The sequence below is a fragment of the Tyto alba genome, unplaced genomic scaffold (genome assembly GCF_018691265.1).
Source record: "Tyto alba isolate M040663 unplaced genomic scaffold, T.alba_DEE_v4.0 Super-Scaffold_100000100052, whole genome shotgun sequence".
NCBI classification, from domain to species: domain Eukaryota; kingdom Metazoa; phylum Chordata; class Aves; order Strigiformes; family Tytonidae; genus Tyto; species Tyto alba.
Window position 1 is genome coordinate 151,109 of NW_024881264.1, and position 19,345 is coordinate 170,453.

The 19,345-nt window shown below is 42.0% G+C and overlaps 2 protein-coding genes across 7 annotated transcripts in view; both read right to left on the bottom strand.

The window, feature by feature from the left end:
- Positions 1-180: 180 nt before the first annotated feature.
- On the bottom strand, positions 181-13,031 carry THUMPD2 (THUMP domain containing 2). 3 transcript variants are annotated; one of them, XR_006166196.1, is made up of 10 exons: positions 12,440-13,031; positions 10,684-11,096; positions 9,411-9,488; positions 7,996-8,048; positions 7,587-7,674; positions 6,914-6,985; positions 6,175-6,289; positions 4,329-4,446; positions 1,245-2,320; positions 181-953 (listed from the first exon to the last, which is right to left on the bottom strand). XR_006166196.1 is itself a non-coding variant. In XM_033002953.2 (10 exons), exons 1-10 carry the CDS (start codon positions 12,924-12,926, stop codon positions 2,005-2,007), a joined length of 1,482 nt encoding a protein of 493 aa, XP_032858844.1. In that variant the 5' UTR covers positions 12,927-13,005; the 3' UTR covers positions 181-2,004. The 3 variants fall into 3 exon arrangements, 2 of the variants coding, with proteins under 2 accessions (XP_032858844.1, XP_032858842.2); XM_033002953.2 differs by having other exon boundaries at positions 181-2,320; positions 12,440-12,572; positions 12,831-13,005; XM_033002951.2 differs by having other exon boundaries at positions 181-2,320.
- A 1,956-nt stretch (positions 13,032-14,987) lies between these two features.
- GPCPD1 (glycerophosphocholine phosphodiesterase 1) overlaps positions 14,988-19,345 on the bottom strand; it is a 46,828-nt gene continuing 42,470 nt past the window's right edge. For all 4 annotated transcript variants that reach the window (XM_042801717.1, XM_042801719.1, XM_042801714.1 and 1 more), the window contains one exon: positions 14,988-16,748. In XM_042801717.1, coding sequence (XP_042657651.1) covers positions 16,544-16,748 — 205 coding nt within the window. In that variant the 3' untranslated portion in view covers positions 14,988-16,543. The remainder of the gene's footprint in view (positions 16,749-19,345) is intronic.

A 19,345-nucleotide genomic window follows, 5' to 3' on the forward strand; every position in this document is an offset into this window, starting at 1 on the left:
AAATACAAAACCACAAAGGACAGAAATTACGTGTATGACAGCAAAAAAAACTTTCACTCTTTCTAGTGGGTGTCATTATGGATGAGAAAATTCAACAGAAGGTGAATTCAAAAATTTTCCTGACACATAACTGCAATCAGAAAAGCAATTTTGCTATCAATCTCTCAGCTAGACTTCAGGTGAAGATATATTACTTGACAAGTTTATTGAGACACAACAAAACCATGCAGATGAAAATGTGACATGTAACACTGAAGAATACTCAACTCCCAAAAGCCCCACTATTAGCAGATTGTCTGTGTTTTGTTAAAGATACATCAACCATCTTACAAAGTAGTAACTCAATTTCACTATTAACTTTAGCAGTCTTCAGAGGAGACATCTCTGGACAAGGGAAGAGATTTTAATGTTTTAGCTATCTATCATGGCAATATAGCTTCACTAAAAAGAAAAAAACAAAAACAACTTAAAAACCCAAACATCATCTCCCTTTCAGACCCTCACTGAAAACAGTGTTACGTCCAGGGTTTATGTCCCTGGGATATATTAAGAACTAAGCAACCCAGATGAAGCTTCATCTCCTACAACAAACTTGCACTGGTGCTAGACAGGAGACACATTATTGTTGATTGGGTATGTCTGATAGAGAGCTAACAGCATGAACAAGTCGCCCATTTCCTTTCTTGTGGTACATTCATTATCGTCTTCTCCAAGGCCTTTTTGAAAGCTGAACTTGGGTGGGAGGGCAGATGATTAGAAAAATATTCTTTTAAACCAAAAATCCCTACTTGTGGTGCACTAGCATGTTTCCAGGTACCAGCTAAACAGAAGGGCTCATAGCAGCAGGATTGTACCAATCTGACCCATACCCTCATTCCCTTCGAGTCTCCATAGTTCAGTCTGTGCCACAGGCTCTTACTTAAAATTTTAAGACCTCCAGATTAGAAGCTCTGCTGTGGAAAGCACACAGATAAAATAATGCTTCCAACAGGCTACACACAACAAACTTAAAAAAAATAAAGGCAAAAAAAGCCTAAACAAACCCAGACACACTACTAATTGTTATCTCCATACTAATCACAGCAGAGGAACACAATGCAGAAGTCCATCCCAGCTTGCCAAGTTGCAAACGTTTGTCCAAAACAGCATCTGAAAGCAATCTGCAGTCATTCGCTATAAAAGTACTTCCCTGTCAGCTCAGCAGCCATGGGGAAGCTTTGAATTAGACTATTCTCATCAAATACCTTTTTCATAGAGCTCTCATACCAGGAGAATTCTTCCATAGGCTTCTTTGCAGGCAGAAGTCACTTCTAATGTTCATCCACTTGGCAAGTGTTTCCATCTTCCACATTGTGTTCTTGGAGTAACATTACCAAGTGAGGAAAAGCATTATTTTTTCATAGAAGTAAGTCTCTTCACCCTAAAAACCTAAAGCATACCTATCAGACACATGCAAACGCTGCAAAGAATTAATACAGAAAATTTATTTTCCACTCCAAGAGATCTCAATAGTGACATTTCAAACTCAGCAGAAATAAGCTTTAAAATAAAAGACTGCAAGACATATGGTAAAGCATACATCCAGCCCTCAAAAAGAGCTGGAGACTTCTTCAGACAAGATGTGCTTCTTAAAAAAATATTGCTGAAGGTGAAAATTCATTTCCATTTAATATTACCATATTTGTTTTTGCAGTTCTGCAAATTAAGTCTTTCTCTCCCAAAGAAACTCCTCCTGATACCGAGAGGCTTTGCCTAAACAACAACTTGAGGACTCTCATTACAATGTTTTACAGTAAAATCATCTGAAACACCAGTAGACATCTTTCACCTCTCCTAAAAACCAAACAGAGAAAAGTAACGCCTTAGGACATCCCAATAAATTGAGGTGAGCTAAGAAATGGCACAGGGTTTGTTTGGATCAGCAGGGTTCCACCGGATCACTGCCATGCTGCTTTTCAAGTGTTTCAGGATTCAAGTTCACTTTGGCACAGTGCAAGAAAGCTGCTAATTCCCAGCAGCAGAGATCTTCCTGTATTTGTATATGAAAGCATCCGTCTTTCCAAGACTAACCCCATAGATGCCATCTGGCACCAGAGACCCAAAACGTATCTGTTGGCTGCTGAGAAAGGATTCTTTGACACCATTCACCAAGCAAGAAGAATCCCCATCAATATTCAGGGATTTTGCAGTGGTGGTTTCACTTGCACCATCAGAAGGGGCATTAGGAGAGTCATTTTCAGCACACTTGGTAACTCCATCCATGCGCTTATGGAGATCTTGGCTCAGCAGCAATACAACAGTCCCTCCAACACGAAGTACTCTGGCAATTGCAAGAAAAAAAAAAAAGTTAGGTAGTCATCCTGCCTGGTATTCTTTCATCTGCGCAGACCTCAACGCTGCTGACACTTCAGATGCCAGCTGCATTCAATAAAACACCTAAGCACAGTAAGGGTCATGGGTCAACCCAGAAATCTACGTCCCCAAATAGAGTATCAATTCCCTATCTTCATAACTCTTCCTAAATGGGAGAACTGGGCCTTGTCCTGACCCACAAACATTTCTGACCTCAGGAGTTCTTTCCATCGGGTTAGCAGGGAAGATAGACGCAGTTTTTTCCCCTCTTAGTATACTTCTATCTGCAAAGGAACTGCTTCCCAGCGCAGCAAGAGCTTTCAAGGTTGGTAATGCAATTCTGAAGCTGGCCTTTCCCTTTAAAAAGTTTTAAAAGTCTGTCCTTTCCACGTTCCACTGATCCTTCATGGCTTCCTGGCGTGGTTTAAACCCAGCCAGCAGCCAACACCACACAACCACTCACTTGGAATTGGAGGGGTAAAGGGAGACTCATAGGTTGAGATAGAAACAGTTTAATAATTGAAATAAAATAAAACAGTAGCAGAAAATACAAATGGGTAATGTACAATCTGACTGCTCACCACCCGCTGACTGATACCCAGCCCGTTTCTGGCTAGCTATCCCAAAATACCAAGACCCTGCAATCACAATCCCAGAAGTGAGAGAGAACCCCCTCCGTCCCATCTGACCCTCCTCTATACACTGAGCATGACGTTACATGACATGGTGTTGGCTAATCTGGGTCCGGTGCTCTGGCCGCGCTCCCTCCCAGCTTCTTGTGCACCCACACCCGGGCAGGATGTGGGGAGTTGGAAAGTCCTTGATCTCTCAGCAACAACTGAAAACATCAGTGTGTTATCAGCATTCTTCTCATACCAAATCCCATACTGAATCCAAAACACAGCCCTATTCTAGCTACTAAAATGCCAAATTAACTCTATCCCAGCCAAAACCAGGACACCTGCAAACTCAGGAAGCAAAGAAAAATTAACTACTGTTTGTAATCCATTTTTCTTACTACATGAGCAAACACCACACTTGGCTTTGAAAGGGGGGCCGGGGAGGAAATACTATCCTGGCTCTGTTCACAGCAAGTGGATTGAACAGTCTTACTGGTGGGGCTCTCATGGTAATGGTCTGTTCCTCACCTCCACCTTCCCAAGGTAATATTTTGCTTAGGATGGCCCAACAGAGCAAATGAGACCAGAAGACAAGCACAGCCAAAGGGAGGGATGGCCAGGGTAAGCTGACGTAAGATTGCCCTGGCATTCTGTGGAGCTACCTCACCTTCTCCACCATCTTCCCGCCACATTCCTGCACTGGGTGAGATCAACACCTACTGAAGACCAACCCTACAGAAAGGGTTGTTTTCAGTCAAGAAATTAAATAAAGGGGCAGATGGTTTGAACTGCCTGTTAGAAGCAGCCCGCTATTAGCTTGGCTCAACTCTGACAGAAAATGACAGGGTGAGAGATGAAAGGAAGCAACCAAAAGCAGACCAGGTGGCTAGGAGGATATGACAGCATATGCTAACATAGCACCATTTTCTGGTCTGAGGTCCTTCCTGCCGACGCAGGCTGGTAAAAGCTTGGTTGTGAACTCAAAAGGAAAGCCTATGATTTTATACAAGCAGACCTCAACCAAGAAAGAATTATTGCTTTATTTCCCTAGCCATGTTTTAAGTTTGTCTAGGTCATCCTCTCCTCTTTCTCCTTTCTGCCCTGTAAAGAATATTCATGATTGTGGCTCACACAACAAGCTCATTCCTTGTCAGCTTGCACTACCATCAGCACTTCCACAGCTTGCAAGACACACCACAACAGCTTCTAAGGCACAAATAAAGGTCTCAGACTTTCACAGCCTGCACAGAGCTGGAGAGTGTTTGGAATAAAGCAAAACTGAAGCTGACTGAACAGATAGGATCGCAAAACATGACATTTATAGCAAACTCCAAGCATGTCAAAGGCCACAGGTACCTCTCCATTTCCTGGAGAATATCTGGTAGGAGCTGTATGTCTTTTGTGATCTTGAACTTCTTCCCAAATGGAATGTCCGAAATCACAGCGTCGAAACCTTCTGAAGGCAAGGGCAATGCTGCAGAATAAAGACAGGTCTTTACATCCAACTGTGTGAAAAATGAACAGCAGCTATGGCCCCATTCACCTTACAAAACTGGCTGCCAGCTCTTTCACAGGTTATGCGCCCAGGTTCACAGCTCCTTCTGCACTTTTCCTCAGCAATGGCACAACAAAGCTACCAACCCAATGCAGACTGAGAATAGACAAATGCATGACAGCATGGTTTAGCCTGTAAATTTCCTGTTACTGGTGATAAGCCTGCCCCAAGAGCAAGACTCTCCCAACAGGGGACTGCATGGTTCCAATCTAACTGCTCCTTCTCTACAATCTTTATAAGCACAGTGCAAAAGAAGAGCTAAGTTTGCAAAGACTTTACTTAGCACAGATTTTCAGATGCACACATATGAACAGCAAGGAACCACGTTAAATTCCTCTCCATCCCCCTTTTCTCCCCCCAAGAATCTAGTTGCAGCCAGAATCACTTGGATTCTGTCAGATCTAGCGTCTTTGAAGTCTCTCCCCAGAGTTTCTGCATCCTGGGAACAGTCAGTTCTCTTGATCACGAGGCAGCACTGCTCCCTTGTGGTGATGAAGGCTGTGCTGGCCAGAGCATAGCCAGCACGTTAAAGGGTGAGACTATGGGTTCTCCATCCCTCAGGATGCTCAAAACTCGACTGGACAAGGCCCTGAGCAACCTGACCCAGCTTTGGGGTTAGCCCTGCTCCGAGCAGATGGCAGGACTAAAGACCTCCAGTGGTCCCTTCCCACCTAAACCCTGCTGTGATGATATGCTAGAACTGGATGGAGATGTTTCTCGGACCACCCCTGGATTAACACTTGCAGCATAACAATTTTATAATGATTTTATCTACAAATGGAAGGACAAGTTACCCACAGTCCTTCTCAAGACATGCAGAAATAACAGCTTCTGACCAGTGACAAAGACACCAATTCCTTGTTCAGTACTAGAAAAGCCTGACGTCAGAATACCTTACATTACCCTAGAAGCCAAGTCCAATCACAGCTTTTAATTAAGAAATAAAGCTATATATATTATTCTAAAAAAGAAATAATATTTCTTGCCATTCTGGCAAGAAATAGACATTGCAAGGTAAAAAAATACACATACTTCATCACCCATGAACAGGGAAGAACGGCCAGCTTTTGTCTGTCATGAATTTCATAAAGAACTAATTTAGACTCAGGCTTTGAGGTCCGGAATAAGGTAATAAAATTATTACCTTCTCCCCAGAGTAGCTCATGAACTGAGAGCAAACAGATTCCCCCTTCCAGGAAAAAGGCATTGCCATTTAAAACACTCCTACTGCACAACATCAACAGTTCAGCTGAGCTTAATGAGTCTCCTCTATTACACATCTGGTACGCTTAAGTTACAAGCCACATTTTATCTGGATTTGTCCTTCCTGTAAGACTCAGAGAACTTTCCCATAGTACGTATTTCTTTGTGGTATTCACAAATTTACCATTAAGGCAGACAACTACTGCCCATGTCTGACAATCATTATTTTCATTGTCTTCTGCCAAGTTTATTCTTGCCAAAGTTCCTGGAGGCAGGGGGAACAAATAATTATCCACTCACTGGCACTACAGTGCCACAAACTGAGCTATTTGTTGAGAGCTAGCTCTACTACACATACCCCTCAAGAGAACCTACATTGCCTGTATAGTTCCAGAACCACAAAAAATTTCAAACACGTCTCACTTGGAAAGCCTACAGGCATACCTTTCACAGAAGCTTTAAGTAACTCGATCTTATCCATCAAGCCTGCAGTCCTAATATTCACATCTGCACCCTCTAACTGCGATTCACTTATATCAGCACCCCAGTAACAGGCTTCCTGTTCAGAGAAAAAGAGAAAAGTCATTTTGTTGACAACCAGTTGTATTTATTTTAGAACCCCTTCTCAGAACTGCCTCTTTGCACAGCTCTTCCAAGACAAACCCCTTCCTGAGAGATCTACCACCATTACACAGGGCAATATATAGACCCAGAGGGGAGAGGAATGGGGGAAGCCTGTGCTACCTTAACTCCTTTCATGCTCTAGTCTGCTCAAGACACTGGTAACTTAGAGAAGTACTGAGGTGATATCCTAACAGCAAGTCCCCAGCTAGCTACTGATGGCCACACTGCCTCTAGTACTGACATGTGAGTGTACCATCACATTGACACCTCCATTCCCAGGGTAAGTCTGGGCAGTTTTAAAAAAGTCCATGGTTGCCTCACACAAGCCCTGCAGTATAAATCCAGGGCTCCCAGCACCCACCTGCATAAGCATGTAGGACTTGCCTTCACATTCCTGTGGAGGAATGTTTGTACTAAAACACTTTTAACAACTACCTAGAAAGATCAGTTTGGTTCCCGCTTTCCAGTAACGGAGTTCAGTATAACTGTGGTAGATTTTTCTTGATACAACTACAAGCTGTCTTGCAAAGGTCCTGCCTGGTGCCACTGTGATACTCACGGGCCACTCCTTGGCAGCTTCCAGCAGTATTGTTCCTAGCCCACACATGGGATCCAGCACAAAGGCACCTGCCTACAAACATAAAGGGGTTATTGCATCCCAAGCAAGACTCCTCTCCCAGGACAAAGCTTACTCAGGAATGTATGGTTCACCCACATATTCCCACTGAATCCAGAGCTGGTATCAATAATCAGTGGTTTACCAGGCCAAACTTACTTGTAGAAGAATATAAAAAAAAGCATTGTTTCACTGAAGACAATGCATCTAGCCTTGAGGTGAAATTTAGGGGGAAAAAAATTATGAGTGGAATGCAGACAGATATCGGCACCAAATTAATCTACAGAAAAGATCATGCTTGCTTCTGCTTCCCTTGGGAGAACAACCCCAAACAAGGTTTGAAGACTGGACAGTGAAAAAATCTTGCAATTTAGACATGTATCTGTAGAAGGAGTAACACCTCTCCTGAGAAGGATCTGGGATTACAGCAGATCTCTGGTTGAACAGCAGATGACAGCACACTCTGATCACAGGTAGGGTGAACCCTGTCCACATGCATTAGAGCATGGGGCATTAAAATCACCACGCTTCCTCAGAGCTTCCCGCTCCAGCCCTGAGGAGCAGCAACTGTCCCTTCCATCAGGACTCTCCACCTTTGCCATGAACATTCACTTACACTGATTTCAGCCAGAGATGCCATGGCCCATGCAATTGTTGATCGCAGTCCTGCTGTTTTGATATACTCTCTATTTGCCAGTGGAAGCCTGCAAACAGAAAAAAAAAAAAAAAAAATCAACATAAAACAATGGTACAATCACCAGAAAAGCCCACGTAATATGAAAGAACAAATAAACTGAACAGATCTGCAGCCACACAGGCAGATAGAAACCAGTCTGCTCTAATCCATAACTTACTGCAAAGTATGGACTACATGCTTAGATAAGCTCCAGAAAAACCACAAGACTAATGCGACAGTCAGTGAATATTAAACCAAAAGATAATTACTCACAGTGGACAGCAAGACTATTTAGAAATTATGCCTGTTCTGATACTTCCAAGGCAAATCTGGAGAGGAGAATGCTTACCTGAAAAGAGGAATCCCCACGACAAAATGAATGTCATTAAGATGTATGAAGATCTGAAAGAGGAAAAAAATTACATTAGAAACTCTCAACCTGACACGACAGTAGCTTTAACTTATTTAAGCCAGACACAGAAGATGTTTCTACAAACTTTTGATCCTAGTTTTTAACAACAAAAATGCACCCTTTAGACAGCTATGATTAATTGGAAGAAATCACACTAGATAATCAGAATGTAATATTTAAGCAAGCTGGAAGGGGAACTTTGTCAGCCAAGAACCCATCTGCAAGCACTTGAATCTAAGGGAACCAATTTTTGTAACATTGAGTGGATATTTTTAATTATAAAACCATTTCCTCTAAGCAGGAGAAGATATTTCACTGTACACTAGCACTCAGCTGTTCAGGTACCCCCCTCCGTTTTTAAAAAAAATAAACATAAAACAAAACAAAAAAACCTAACCAACCAAAAAAACAAACCCCCCCAAAAAAAAAAACAAAAAAAAACAACCCGCAAGTGCCACTAAGGGGCATTTCAGATGGAAGGCAAATGTGGGTAATCCTTCCAGAAACACAGGCAACTCAAAGAAACTGTCCTCTTGTGCCTTAGAAGCATCCCAAAAGATGACTGAGCTCCCCAACAGGTCTTGCATGACCGCAATCCCTTCCTAGGAAGCCCAAAGAAAAACAACACTTTTGCAACATCCCAGTCCTCAGCACTTCAGTGGTTTCAGAGTAAAAATCTGGATGAGAACGAGAGCCTCACTTGAGGTTCAACAAAGCCATATTTAATGCACAGCCTGGAAAAGCCAGAGCCAGTAGATGAACTTGGAGCTTTTACAAGCGGCCTCAGACCTCCCATCATCAGTGCTGGGAGCAGCTTCCATACGCCAAGCACAGGGATGAAGAAACAGCTTGTCAAGAGCAGCGAGTTCTTTCCAAGTTCTCCAGACAGCTTGCATCAAGCTACTTGTCAGGGACAGGGTCTAGGAGGAGGCTCTTCCATAAATGGCATTCTCAAGTTGAATTCCTCGAGAACGCGACCTTCCTGCTCACTCTCTTCCCCTTCAGAGACTAAATGAGTGCCCAGTGGCTCAGATGATCTCCCTTTTTGACACAGAGTCTGGCAGTTTGTAAGAGTGCCAGATCCTGAGACACCTCCTGTATGGAACCTTCCCCTGGTGTACAAGCCCATGTTGGCCATTCTGGTATTTAAGTGCTCTCAAAGGCACACACACAGTGGCTACCGAAAATCTTTGCTCAGCACTGCCAGATGATTTCTAGTTAAATTCAGCAGCAGAAAGACAAACAGGGAGAGGCCACGGTCCTGAGTGCAAAGGGAATGGAGAACATAACAAAAGATAATCAGGGGCAATTCTAGAAGCAGCAACAGGGCATCTGCAGACAAGCACCACTACCTCTAGATCGGGGTCCCGCAGATCAGCCCGCCACCCAAACTGCTTCATGAGCGCTATGCCAACAGCTCTTCCAATCTCCTGCAAGGGGGAAGAACGGTCACAGGCAGTAAAAATAACAGAATTAAGAAAACTACAGATCACAGCCTCTGGCTGCACAATCCTTAGAAATACTTGGGAAAAGAAAGAGTCTCTCTTTACCCCTAGTAGAATAATTTGTACGTAGACCAGAAGAGGTACAACAGGGCACAGTGAGCAAGTGAGGGGCAAAGCAAACACACCACAGCCCAAAATGACTATCATTCATTCAGGAGGAGTGTGGGAGTCTGAGGTTCAAGTCCTGCCCAAGTTACAGAAAAAAGTTGTCATTGTTTTAGAACTCTGTATCATGCACAAAATATTTCTGATGGCTGTAAACTGGATTACCCAAGAGAAAATCTGTGAATGCACAACTGAAATTCACAATTTTAATGCTTTTATGGCATCTAGGAAGTTCTGACCACTTTCAGAGTACGAGCGTTCAAACGCACAGCACAAATTGAAGCAAACATTCTTGTTGGCAGGCTCATCTGACCCACATCCCAAGGTACTAGCTTTATTAGGGGAAAAAAAAAAAATCTAGTTAAACTACTGCTATCTTCAAGTAAGAGAAATCTACATAAATTGAAGCTACCCAGGATTTCTTTTTTTATTTTTCTCATGGTATTATAGATGGGAAAAGGGCTGGATGGAAAGCGTGCCTGGAGGTCTCTACACTACCACTCTCTCCCAAGGACCAAGATCCATCCCACCCTGCCCGGCACATCCCAGGGCTGCACCACCCTCCTGGGGACCAAGGTCTCCCCAGTACCCAACCAGAGCCCACCAAGGCTGCAAAGTTCTGGTTTTATGCCTTCTTTACCACTGTCTGCCACAAATGAGAGGAGTCTGCCTCCACTATCCTCGCAATGGCTCTTTAAGTAGCTGTAAACTATTATCAGATCATTCCTCAGACTCTACAGGACCAGCTACCTCAAACCCTCACCTTTTTACTTATCCTCAATAGAAAGCATTGATTAGAAAAAATATTCGGGGTAATATTGCCTAGAAATTAACAACAGCCCCTGTATTTTCACCTGTTTAAGGTAAATGCAGGTTAAGGGCTTTTTTGAGAAATTACACAAAAAGGTTACAGCAGTTTGTTATCCTAAACCACACACAGTGGAAATGACAAATAAACTAAACATCTCCCTTTGCCTTTGCCAAATGCTTTTAAAACACAGATACTTTAGCATACCTGTGAAGGAAGTATCTTGGCAATTGCTCCACTACAACGACAAGAAACTCTGAAACTGAAACTCAGCTTCTCATTTGCAATAGGCTTCTCTCCACTGCTTTTGGAAGGGTCTTCTAAGGAAGTCTCACTTTCAGTCCGGCAGTCCTGATTGCTCTTTCTCTCTGGTACCACACATCTCTCTCCAGCTTCTGCTTGACATTCCTCAGACACAGTCTCTCTCACTTGTTCTGTTTTCTGCATTTTAGTTGCAGTATTTGTCTCTTCTTCTGATTTTCTCTTAAGAGGCAAACAGTTTTCTTGAGACATATCTTTTTTCCCCTCACACCTATGAAGGTTCCTCCAAATAGAGATAACATACAGCCAATAATTTGGTTCCTCAATGACAAGGCTTTTAATCTCATGCAGCATTTTCCCTGTAAGAAAAAGCACTTTCAGGTTCAGTCTCAGCATTTGATTTTCGTATGGATTAAGAGCAGCTGTTAACATAGACTGTTCAGATTTCATTAATGTGTCAAACCAGGAACCACAGCAGCAGCAATCACAGCCATAGCTGAGCTCTCAACATCCACATACCCCACCACCAGAGACCCAGGCATCCCTCTGATTACAAGCTCTGCAGAACCAAGATTAAATCGTGCAGGGGTTGAATTCTGCAGCTCTAGAAAACCAGACCACCTCCGAGACTCATTCCCAGGGACAGAGGACCAGCCTACCATGCCATGCTCCCCAGAAGGCATTCGGTCCAGTGTTAGAGATGTGAGATGCTTTCCAGGATTGGAAGACAGACGCAAATATAAACCACTGATTCAGCTCATAATAAAAGCCACCAGTTTATTATTTTATAAAGAAAATCTCTCCTTGCTATTCATCAACATGCCTTCAACCCTGAAAAGTCTCCAACACACACCTAAATTTACACCTCTGGGTAGTCCTCTTGAGCTACCTATGACAAGAGAGACTCAAGGAATAGAGGCCAACTCACTTAAAAACCTTGAAGCTGGTCAAGGGGGAAAAAAAAAAGTGTATTTCTACTTCTCATTTTAAACGTTAGAATCATGGTTAAATTTGATCCTCAAAGCTGAAGGCCATCTGTGGATCTCAGAGATAAAATCCCACCAGCAGGCAGACTATCAATCCATCTAACTTTAAATTCTTATTCCAAAACTGATAGAGAATGTGACCCAGGTAGCTAAGATCTACAAGATATCTGCATACTGAACAGTTAAGTGACATTGGATATATGTCTTAAGTGACACAGGTTATATGTCTTAATCCACTTCACCTAAAAGAAAGTGAGTCATTGTTAAGATGCACACATGGGGTCCAGAACTGCACTTCAGTTTCAGGGTGGAGTGAGGTTTTTTTGTTGGGGCTTTGGTTTCGTTTTTGGTTTTGTTTGTTTGTTCGTTTCGGGGTTTTTTTGTTTCGCTTTTGGGAGGGGTGGGGAGTGGGAAGGGGCGGGTGCTGGTGTTACACATATATGTACAGTGCCAGCAGAACACATGCTGGTAAAAATACCTCTTCCAAGCCATTTTAAAGTCATCTGCAGCACTAAAAAAGCACTGGATACATATTTGGGTGACAGATACTTCCGAATTTATTGTTGGCAATTAGAACTACAGCCGTTAGTAAATAAATAGAATAAATCAAACGTTAATTTTATAAACGGGACTTCAACTGGGGCTTCACGTTTCTGCGTGCACAGCTCGTGAGCAAAGCGGAGGGGAAGACCCGGGGGAAGGAGTCAATGCCGTACCTTTATTTCTAGAAACTACAAGTGGGGGGTGTTTCTTAAGCTGCAGAAACAATCGCTCTCCAGACTTGAGTTTCCTCAGCTCGCCGGGCTCCGCCTCTGTGCTGAAGAAGACCTTTCCTGAGACGCAGTCCACCTCAGGGGACAAACAGAAACTAAACCAAACCGGGAAGGTGTTTTGGGTGAGCACCTTCGGCGCTCCCTCACCCCCGCTCGGCGCAGGGAGAAAGGGAACGGTGAGGGGAGAGGCCCTGCCCGAGGCTGGCACCCGTCCCTGCCCGCGGCACAGGCGGTGCTCAGGGATCCCTTCACGCCGCGGCCGCCCGTCTCTGGGGCGTGAAGCGAACGAGGTTCCCCGCCGATCCGGACCGGATCGCTCCGGCTCCCCTCTCACCTCCGTGGCGCCCAGCCGCGCCCGCACCTCCCGCGCAAGAAAAGGCTCCAGTCCGCGGCCCGCCGTGCAGAAGTACCGACCGCCCGCCGCCGCCATCTTGGCCCGGGCCCGCCCCCGCCCCTCAGCTCTGCGGCGGGGCTCCTCGCCCGCCCTGAGCCCGGAAACGTACTGAAATGCACCTGGTCCCGTGGGGATTTGTACATCCTTGGGAGGGCAAATTGTTACCGGAAAGTGGTAATTAATTCACTCTCCAAGAGTCAGTTTTGGAGTTTTAGAAAGCAGGCATTCTTTATGACAGCGCCAGCCACACAGGGGATAGCTCGTCCTAATGTGTGTGTGTGAGAATGAAATGAACAAGCATTTATACTACCTTAATCATACATATTCATTGCACTTTTATCATATCCATAACTTTTCCGGGAACTCACTTAGCATATGTTAATGTCTCTTGAGCATGTCAGTTGGAGTCTTCAGCTGGTTGTCAGGGGCCTTCAGATGAAGGCTCGTAGTCTTTTTCACTGTGAGTGCCAGTTGACCCTTACTTCTGCACAAACTCAGTCCTGTGGTCACCTACATCTTGTCCTTCAAGGCTGGCCTGGTCTGGTCTTGTTGCTAATTCACAGCTTTTTTATCTTTGTTTCTTTGCACCTGCCACTACAAGGTCATACCATTTCCAGCAAGATTATTTATGAGTTCCTTATCCTACAGTTATTCCAACTATTCCTCAAAAGATGAGTATTTGTTCTGCAGCACAATTGTTAAATGGTTAAAACATCTTAAATTGATCCTAATTCCATTCCAGAAATATCTATTTTCTAATAGTCTTAGTTTGCAGGTATCAGTTCAGCACTCAGCCCAGGGGGAAGCGCCAGGATTAGGCAGCAGCTCCTGCCCCGCAGCCAGACCGTCTCTGCCACAATGTGCAGGAACTTCTATTCTCCAAATTAGTGTTTTACCGGGCAATGTTTTCATCCTCCCTTCCTACTTATTTACAGGGGAGAGACTATGAAGTAACACAGCTGTTGACAGTCAGATATAATTAGCCTTTGGGTGGCCCCAAAAGGAAACCCTCCAAAAGCAGGAGAGGAGCAGTGCAGCTGCCTTTCACCAGGCAACATGCTTACCTTAGTGACCCGCTGCTGCCATGCGAGAGAGCAGCTACCAGGGCAATCAAACTGGGTGGCAGTCTCAGCAGAAATCCAGCATTTCCAAGGAGTCTTCACCCCAGCTGTGCATCGACGCAGAGTAGCTGTGTGCTCAGGTGAGGGTGTAGGATGGAACAATTTCACAAGAGTATCTAAAAAGCCTCTTTGGCAACACCACAGAGTTTCCTTCAAAGAGCTGTACGTTGAACAAAGCAACTTTATTTCTGGAATCATTTTCCCCGCCCCCCTCAGATGAAGTCTCCTACAACTCACCTCTGGGCCATTTCAGCATAAAGCTTACCAGCAGTTGACGGTGAGCAGAGGTGGGCACCACTCTCTTTACTTTTCGCTGCATTTCCTTACAAGACAAGGGTTGTGGTAAGTTATTAGTTGAACAAAACTCCCCCCCCCCAACCAGGTCCCACAACCCTGCTCTTTGGTTCCCTGTATCCCTGGTACATTGCTCTAGCCCTAAGTGACACAGCAGAAGAGCTTGTTAAAGCCCACTCTGCGTTGGAGCAAACATACCTATCAATAAGGGAGTCAGCAAGAATACATTAAAATTTCAATATGGCTCAAACCTATCTTGTAAAAATCATCACTTATTTCTACCATCAACCCCCCCCCCCCAACAGCATCTGAAGGCTGAGAAACAAGTTTTTAAGGGTGCCCAAGTCCTTCTCAGGATCACGTTATAATTAGTCTGAGAGGGTGCTTCAGATAGCCTAACTTTTAAACCACCTTCAGAAAAAATAGCTGTCAAGTTCAACATTGCTGTCACTGCCCAGCCTTCACGAGCAGTGACATACATAACTCTCGTAGGGGTTGCAGACCTGCTGGCAAAGCCCTCAAGACCTGTCAAGAGAATCTCACAGGGGTATACAAATGAGAAAAAAAAGGAAATAATCACATAGGTGAGGAATCTGGACTTGCTGTGTCAGATAACAACCACAAGTTCTTGATATCAAGAATCAGGTTCAGTGACCCCTCCCAAAAAAAACACAGCTCACAGTTCCAAATTTTTTTTTTAATAAAAAACAGCTTCCAGATACCTAATCATTACTGTGCTGTTTGTGCAGGACAAATGAACTTTAAATACTAAAATGCACAAGGCAATCTGAAAAAAGATGTTTGTTTCGAACTGCTCAGCAGTGCAGGCTCAAGCACTTATTTGTAATGGCTTTACTCTTTGTACAATCAGTTCTATGTAGCAATGACTGTATATAAAGAATATAGTACACACTATTGTTTTCATTGTCAATTTACAAGAGAAAAAAATAAATATTTTCCATTCTTATGATACATTAACACTTCAGTAGAAAGTTACAGCTGTTGCGTTGGCATGACCTGCAACTTCAGGAGGAAAAAGGGCATGCATACATATCTATTAAGAACTCTAAGCTCTGACTTTGTAATAAATTACAGAGGATAGATGCCAGCCAACAGAACACCGATTATCTGAATTCGGTACATTTGTAATTCTTGCTCCAAGGAAAAAAAAAACCAAATCTTGCAAAATACAAAAGCTAGTAACTTGTATTATGTAAATAAGACAAACCATGTATGGTGTAGCCTTTTCTTCAAATATTTGTAAATTATAGGCTTGTGGTTTTAGGCAAAGAAGAGTAAGTAGTTGAGTTAGTCCTTGCATTCTTCACACATAACTAGCACCGTAAAGATGCAAGGACCTCAGCAAACACCTAAGTTTCATGCTTAATAACTAAAGCATGCATTTTGTAGAGTTTGTGCATGTTACATACTCTGTTTATTAAGGTTACTGTGCAAAAAAAATATTCTCAACCACTGAAGATGTTTCTGTATTTATGTTAAAATTGTTTGCAACATTTCTAAAGTTTAGCAGGCCTGTGTGAGATTAACGAAAAAGAAAAATCATACTTGTGGTTCACCCTTGACTGCTATACACAGACACTATACCAATGAATTGGCAAATCAGAAAATAATGGCAGCAGCCTAAGTGTCCAATGAAGTGGGTAAAAAAAAATTAGTTAATATGCATTGCAGTTTACTTAAAAATATCTATAATTTTAAAATGGCACAAAGCTTTGTACAGGTGGATCTATTAGTGCAAATACATATATGAGGTACCAATTTATTCAGGCCAGATCTACTTGTATTTATGTCTCTTCATCTCCTGTTGTCAGATACAGACTGACAAAGTGTTACCACTGAAGTAAAATCGAAGTCAAAAAAATTTTTCAGCATATTCAATATCAGATCATTGTAATTTCCCTACAATTTAGTTTCCGAGCTTGCACTCCTCAGACTGCTTAATATTTTTCATTTTTAGAAACACCCTTAGTGTTAATAATTTTAAAGATTTAAGACTTTTTTTATAGGAAAAAAGTTAAAACTGCATATGTAAATGGAACAGTAACTATAGCTGGCTGAATATTTTAACATTGTTTGAAATTTTAACAAGTACTGTCAGGAAGGAGGAACACAGTTATTGCTATTTGGGGACTTAAAAATAAAACAAACCTGAAGGCAAAGACAGCACTGTTCCAACGCTAAAAGTTAAATCAATACAAAACAACATTCTGCTTAGAATCAGTCCTTTTGCATTTGAACACTTTTCAAGTTATCTACAGCTTTCTCTTCCAGGCAATTATGATGACATTTACATGGAGATATGGATTTAAAGTGGCTAACTGTGGGACACACACAGCTTTTCAACTCTGGTAATTCTTTCTTGAGACGTTCCAGCTGCTCCACCTGGAATATATTTGGTTGTTCAGGATTCGAGTCGTATATCCTGAATAAATGAGAGAAGAAAAACATACTGATCAGTATAACCTGACAGTTCACAGAAATGTACACTAGATGAAGCAACTGGAGTTTTTTCTATACTAGAGTAAAATTATGTATCAGCAAATCTATAAAAATGGTATGGTCAAGGTTAGTACCCTAAATTTTGCCACTAATCTTGCAATATAAAACGGTATTCCTCTTACACAGTAGTTAATATTTCATTTGATACACTAAAAAGCTCCCCGCTGTCCTTTACTTCAGTCTCCTGAAAAATGTGATTTTACAGATGGCACAAAAGCAGTGAAATAAGAGCAGAGTTCCAGGCTTCAAACTTAAAAGCATAAGAAATTTCAGAATCTTGAGATTATTTGAACAGACTGTGATAAGATCACTTATACATAATACTGAATGGAATTTATACTTACTGTTTCAAGAAGTATTTCATACACACCCCAATTCAGGACTATTTTTAAAAATTACCATTACAATATTGAATGAAGAGTGAAAAACAGAAAAATCCAATCTTTATTCATACCTAATGCAAATTTAACTATTTATACTATTTTAAATAATATATCTTCTTTTCGCTTTTTTCTTTTAACACATGTAAATAAAGCTGCAGGAGTTGGAATTGTCAACATTGTACCAGATTGTGCAAGTCCAAAACACATTTTGAGTTTGACAGTGTAGGCACTGTGCGTAACTCAAATTCAATTTTGGTGCAATTCATTATAAAGCAAAAGCATTCATGTACCTGCAATCTAACTTTGGTACAAGGATAAATTCTGATGTCCCAACATTAATTTCTAACACCAGTATACTATTTATATCCAAAATTTAAATCTTGGCATCCAGTTCCCCTCACTTGTAGCTATTGTGCATATGCAGTTCAGGTATTGCAGGTCTCCTTCAAATGAAAACTTCTGGAAAAAACGACCATGGCTTCTGCCTTAGTCTCTTATGAATAGTCCTACTTTCACTTATGATTCCTTCAAGAAAGTGGTTCATTTTTACTGCATCATCCTTTCTCTTTCATACCATAATTTCAAGGTATGTCCTAAAGGAACACCATATCACAACTAAAACAATGGAGTGATGTATGATGCAGTGCCAGGTACCTTTTTGCCCCAGCAAGACAACTTGTGAACTGTTGGCAAGTCCAAGACTTCAAAAGTAATATGCAGCTCAAACAGCGATATAGTAAAGGGGGTTCAAATGAGGAAACACTTTTGCAGGAAATACAGATATGGATCACGTTCCCTTCAAGAAGATCAAAGAGTTTTTGTGAAGAAACTCCTAGAAGTAAGTAGAAATGCTGCCAAGTTTTAGGAAATACGCGCAGAAGGCACAGCAGTTAAATTACTTGCACAGCACCTATAATCCAATACAGACCCACGACATGACCCCAAATTGCCTAATAGAAGCTATCTGCAAAATAAAAGCCCAGTCTTCCTTCCTTCTAGGATGGAGATAAGACCTGTACTTTATTCAGTTAAGTTAGCTTATACAGTTTTCAGTGCTTTCAAGACAAAGCACTTAAATTAGAAGCTCGTTTTCTATATAGCAACACACCTTAGGAACTGCAAATCTTAAATCCTTCCCCATCAGTTAGACACTAGAACAACAAAGGCATGTTTCCAAGCAGCTTCTGGCAGGTACTTTACTAGGGCAAAAAAATTCTGTAATTCATGCTTCATATTCAGTTCTTTTGAATTGACATTTTGGATGAGTCCAACCCTTCAAGTTCCCTTCAGACTGTCCCCTGGCACCAGTCTGCTTCAGTGTGTATATAGTGTTGCTTCTGAACGAAAAGCAGAGAAGGCAATTTGAAGCACAGCCTTTGTACCTAAGAATTTCTTGTCCCCACTTTTTGTTTGGGTCCACAAAAGTATACCAGCATTTGTCAAAAACACAGCATAGCTCCAGAACTTCTCTTACAAATCCTTTCCAACATCACCATCAAAATAAGGACTAAACTCTTCTCTCTTTATCCTTCATTAATAAGGACAATGATTTATAAGTAACTATGCACCAAAGTTCCTCCATTCACCTTCCTATTAATAAGCAAGCCCTACAGAAGACAGGGAAGCCCTTTGAATATTATTTTTTAAAATTAGCACTTTCTACAAAAAGCTTTGCAGGACATTCCACGGTTACGCAGTAGGCAAAGAACTGCTGTGCTCAGCTCCTATCAGGTGCTTTAGCAACCTCTGACAACATATACAACCTGCAAGTTTCAGTCACAGCTATTTTATTTTGCTATAGCTTAGTCCAAGAACAGAGTCAGCAGCACCAAAATATTGTTTCCATGCTAAAAAGATTTTCTGAAGCTTTTGATTAAAATTTAAATTTTTCTTTACATCTCAAGGTAAACTTGAGTTTATTCTACAATTCGCAAAATAGGAAAGACTTAGACTGCCATTGCATAACATCTTATTTCAATCACTGAGTAAATTGAATTATAAATCAACTAATACTAGTCAACTTCCTTCATAGATCCATGCTGTTATTTACTGAAGTCTGACAAATAAAATGGCACAGATTTAGACAGTCTTCCAGTTTTGAGAAGTGTTTTGACTGCCCTCACCTTTATCAGCAGCT

Coding starts and splice junctions, on each gene's coding strand:
- THUMPD2 (XM_033002951.2), bottom strand. CDS start 12,926: ATGGCGGCGGCGGGCGGTCGGTACTTCTGCACGGCGGGCCGCGGACTG. Junction 7,675..7,995: donor GTGGGGATTCCTCTTTTCAG/GTAAGCATTCTC, acceptor TTCTGTTTGCAG/GCTTCCACTGGCAAATAGAG. Junction 4,447..6,174: donor ACTTAAAGCTTCTGTGAAAG/GTATGCCTGTAG, acceptor TTTATTCTGCAG/CATTGCCCTTGCCTTCAGAA.